At 48.4% G+C, this 4,514-nt stretch overlaps 1 protein-coding gene across 2 annotated transcripts in view; it reads right to left on the bottom strand.

Moving 5' to 3' along the window:
• The window catches only part of Kif23 (kinesin family member 23), a 29,009-nt gene extending 28,094 nt beyond the window's left edge, over positions 1 to 915 (bottom strand). For both annotated transcript variants that reach the window (XM_005347807.3, XM_013346638.2), the window contains exon 1: positions 737 to 915. In XM_005347807.3, the coding sequence (XP_005347864.1) occupies positions 737 to 747 (11 nt within the window). In that variant the 5' untranslated portion in view covers positions 748 to 915. The remainder of the gene's footprint in view (positions 1 to 736) is intronic.
• Positions 916 to 4,514: the final 3,599 nt, after the last annotated feature.

Below are 4,514 nucleotides of genomic sequence, written 5' to 3'. Positions count from 1 at the left end.
ACTTCTCCTTTCTCATTTATGGGCTACAGGAATATTTAACACTAAAATTAATGGTTGGTTTGGACTGTAGATTATCAAAATATTTTTCTCAGTATAGTCACACATAAATTAGAAGTAAACCAAAGTTGGGCGATACACTGGAGTAGGTGTCCTTAAACAAATACGAAGACTTTGACGTTTTCTCATTTAAACAAGTTCCGTTTTTGAGAAAGGCTAGCTCCGAGGAAACGAAGTCTATAAAGCCAACGCTCCCTCGCAGTGCAAGTGCTACCAGGATGTGGCCCGCCCGAAGAGTCTAGGAATTGTTGAGGAATGTGGGCGTGGGGGACAGAGCTGGCGAGTGGGACAGCCTGGGGACAAAGATAGCGCAAAGGGACCTGGCCTCCAGGCTAGGACCAGGGAAGGGGTGCCCACGGAGCTGCGGGGACTCAAGCCCGCAAAGTGCCAGCACACATCCCCGCTGCGCGCGCACTCCCATTCCTAACACCCACCACCTGCAAAGCGGTCGGCTTTGCTGAGGAAGCTGAGGAAGACTGGGCAGCCCAAAGGATGCAAATCCGGTCACCCCGAACTCGAAGCTAACCTTCGCGGGTGGCGTGGGCACACCAGGGTCGGCGGGCACCGGAGCGCTGTGGGTCCGGGCTCAGCTCCCGGACAACCCCCCGGTCGCAGCGTGAGGAGGGCGGCGACCCCAGCCCCGTCACCTCACCAGTCCCCTCCTTGGCCTGGTACTCACGCTGGCTTCATGACCACAGGCTCCGTGCTATCCAGACACGCACGCAGGACGTCGGGCTCAGACCGGAGCAGAGCTGGCGGGAAAAGAAGACTGCAGACAGCGGCCGCGGGAACCCGGACTCAGTCTGTGGAGAGCCCGGCGACGACGCTGCAAGCCTAAGTGTGCGGCCGCCCGGCGCATTTCAAACAGGCCAATCAGCGGCCGCCTGCGGCGAAGGGGCGGGGCCTCGGGGAGCACCGGCGCAGTGGGCAAGGGCGCTCGTCGCCTTAGCAACCCAAGGAAAACAGCCTGAGACAGAGGAGGGTTGCGCGGGAGAAAAATCCGAAAAGGGGAAATCCCGGCCCGTTCGGTTCTGACGCAGAGACTGAGGTCTCCCTGCTTGTCCCGAGAACCTCAAAGGAAGTAAAGTTCCCGCCGGGAGTGTTTTACTCTCTGGCCGACTGGTTTCCGGGCCACCAGACCATCTAAGTCATTATACTGCGTTTTATGTTTTATTTGTCCTTTTACAGTGAATGATACGTTTACATTTCATCTTACTTTTAATATTTATTTTATTCTTTTGAGACAAGGGTCTCATGTGGTTCACGCTGTCCTCAAACTTGCAGTGCAACCTCTGGGATGATTTTGAAGACAACACCAATTTGACAGTCAACCTTCCGTGAGTTTCCTTCTCTGGGTCCACTAGATCTTTCCTATGTATGTATGTATATAAATTTGTTTGTATGTATGTATGTATTTTTCTTTTCGTGGTGCTGGGGATGAAACCCGGAGCCTCACAAATGCTAGGCAAAGGTTATCCCACTAAGCTACACACAAATTCTTGATTGTGATGTTTCCTGGGCATTCAAAGATGAATAAAAACTACGCACTGCCTTTGTGCAGCCACCAGAACCTACTCTTGTCTCCCACGAATTGATGCTATCTCGCTTTCATCTTTGCCTCTATGCTGATGTGTCTGCACCTGCGTTCTGCAACTCAAGCCCTGCTTAAAGCTTCCTTTAGGGCCAGCCTGGATAAGGATAGTCCGTTTAATATCCGTAGTTTAATACCCATGTTATTGGACATTAGTCTTTCTAATATTTGCTTTTGCAAACTGCTACAATGAATAAACCTGGACACATGCTCTTTTATAAAGTAGAGGTAGGATAAATTCCCAGAAGCAGATAGCAACCTAACAGGCTTTGCAGCCACCTGTAGGACCAATTCTAATTGATCTTAATAATAAAAACCCAGAATCAGCTATCAGGAGCAAAAGCTGAAGAACAGAGAAGTAGAGCAGTCGGCCACCAGAGAGTTCCTACTTCTACCAATGTTCAGACTGAAGGGACAATCTGTCTCTGTGAATCCTCAGACTGAGTGCTGTCTTTCCAAAACCCCAGACATCTCTCTGACCAAGTCCTCAGACTGCATCTGAGTTCTTTGTCTCCTCCTGCTTTACATTCCTCTCTCCGCCCAGCCACACCACTGCTGTCTCCACCTTCCTAGTGCTGGGATTAAAGGCGTGTGATTCCCAAATGCTGGGATCACCTTTGTGTGAGTTCTATTTCTCTTTAGACACCTTCGATCTCGTGTAGCCCAGGGTGGCCTTGAACTCTGTCTGCCTCTGACTCAGGAGTGCTGAGATTAAAGGTGTTTGCTGTCATTGCCTGGTCTCTTTGGCTAACTAGTGGTTTAACTCTGCACTCTGATCTTCAAGCAAGCTTTATTTTACAAACAAAATATCACTACAGCCACCATCTTTCAAAACAGTTCCATTTGACAGCCCTCTCACCTCTAAATCACAGGTGTAGGTGACACTCTAGAGTGATGTCATCACCCATTGCTTGAAACCCTCAGTGGGGTCCCGTGTCACCTATCACCTGTCCCTACTCCACCACACATGCTCGGGACATATCTGCCCCCTCATAGAAGTCTCTGTTGTCTCTCGTTCTTCCTCTCCTCTGAGGATGCCTCACGTCAGCAGATCTGCCCTGCAGCCTGCCACTTGCTCTGCTGATTTCAGCAGCATTCCGTTCCCAACTGACAGCCCCTGTTTACCTAGTCCTCTCCGAGCTTATCCCCTTCAGCCTCGGTAGATGGCATTGTTGAGTGCCCAGCGCTTAGCAGTGTGGGCATGGCCCTGAGGTGTGAAAGGCTGGACGGAGGTTCTCATTGAAGGACTTTGGAGGGGCTCTCCCTTTGCTCCATCTGCCGCTTTCTTCCAGCTGGGTTTTCTCTTCCTTGTTTCTGTCCATATTAATACTCTCAAGCTCATTCATTTTCTTAAAAGTATCAATCACTATGGCCCTGGAAGACTTGCATTTCTCTCTAGAATTAGATGTAGACCAGGGCAAGTATGGAAAAGAGGCCAATCTATATCTGGGGGACATATTTATTTATTTATTTATTTATTTATTTATTTATTTATTTATTGAAAAATGTATTTTATACGATATATTCTGATTTTACTTTTCCCCTCCCACAACTCTTCTCAGATCCTCCCAACCTCCCCATCCACCCATCTCCATGCCCTTTCTGATTTTCTTTAGAAAACAAACAGGCAAACCAACAAAGAAAAAAAAAACACTACCATATACATACAAAAGACCAACAAGACAAAAAAAATGCCCAAACAAAGCAAAATGAGACCAAAAGTCTACAAAAATACCATTGAGTTCATTTTGTGTTGGCCATCTACTGTTGTGTGTGGGGCTAATATACCCAGGGAGACTCCACTGGAGGAAACTAATTTTTCCTTTGCAAGTGGATATCAAGTGTAGACAGCTTCTGGGTTGGGGCAAGAGCCTGTCTCCTTCCCTCTCAGCACTGGTACCCAGCCGGCTTGTATCCCGGCAGACCCTGTGATGCTGGCCAGTCTCTGGTAGTTCATGGTAGTCCTGTTGTGCCAGGAAGACACTGTTTCCGTGGTCATCATCTCCTTGGACTCATACAAGCTTTCTTCCTCCTCTGCTGTGTATCCCTGAACCCCAAGGGGAGGGGTTGATGAACACATCCTATTTAAGACCAAATCTTCTCTTCTCTTCTCTTCTGCTCTGGTCCCCAGAGATCTGTCTTACCCCTTCCCTTCCCCCAGTTAAAATAAAAAAAAAACCCCTCCACGTGAGCTCTGTTGTGTGCTGCCTTTTAAATTACAACAGAGGGTATTATGCACACCACTGAGAGGGGACTGGCACCACAGATGCTTAAGACTATGTTTTGCTCAAATACAAACTCGTGTGACAGTTAATCTACAGGTAGCTAAGGCGTCCAGGTAAGCAAGCCCAGCTGGGGGAGGCCTAAAAACACCAATAACTGCTGAAGCTCAGGGTATTTGAGAAGAAGAGAGAAAATGGAGAGAGGGCTGTTGAGCAGCTCAAACCCATTTGACACACCTCAGTCACCCTGAGTGGCTGTTAATAGTTGTCTTGGAAACACTGGCTCAGGTTCCCAGGCAGCTGTACAATGAAAGATTAGATGTTTATCTTTTTCATACTCAGGAAACAAGGAATTGATCAGGTGGAGGGGCCGACATAATAAATTCACATGAAATAAATCCAGTCCCGTCAGCCACATTTCAAATGAATAGCATACACAGGAAGTGAAATAGCATACACAGTGTTTTAGACTGCTTGGACTATGACCCCAGGCTCACACAGCAAAGTAGTGAGGACACCCCTTTCTCACCCCGACGTGGCTTAGTAATTCTCAAACGGCATTCCAAACACTCAAGGACCGAGCAAGTCAGAAAGTACACTGTAGCAGGGTGGCTAAGGGGAGCAGGCCCCCACTGCCACAGAAG

The sequence above is a fragment of the Microtus ochrogaster genome, chromosome 5, assembly GCF_000317375.1.
Source record: "Microtus ochrogaster isolate Prairie Vole_2 chromosome 5, MicOch1.0, whole genome shotgun sequence".
Classification (NCBI taxonomy): Eukaryota; Metazoa; Chordata; class Mammalia; order Rodentia; family Cricetidae; genus Microtus; species Microtus ochrogaster.
The sequence above is the reverse complement of the archived record's forward strand: the minus strand, read 5'-3'. Positions and strand labels throughout refer to the sequence as shown.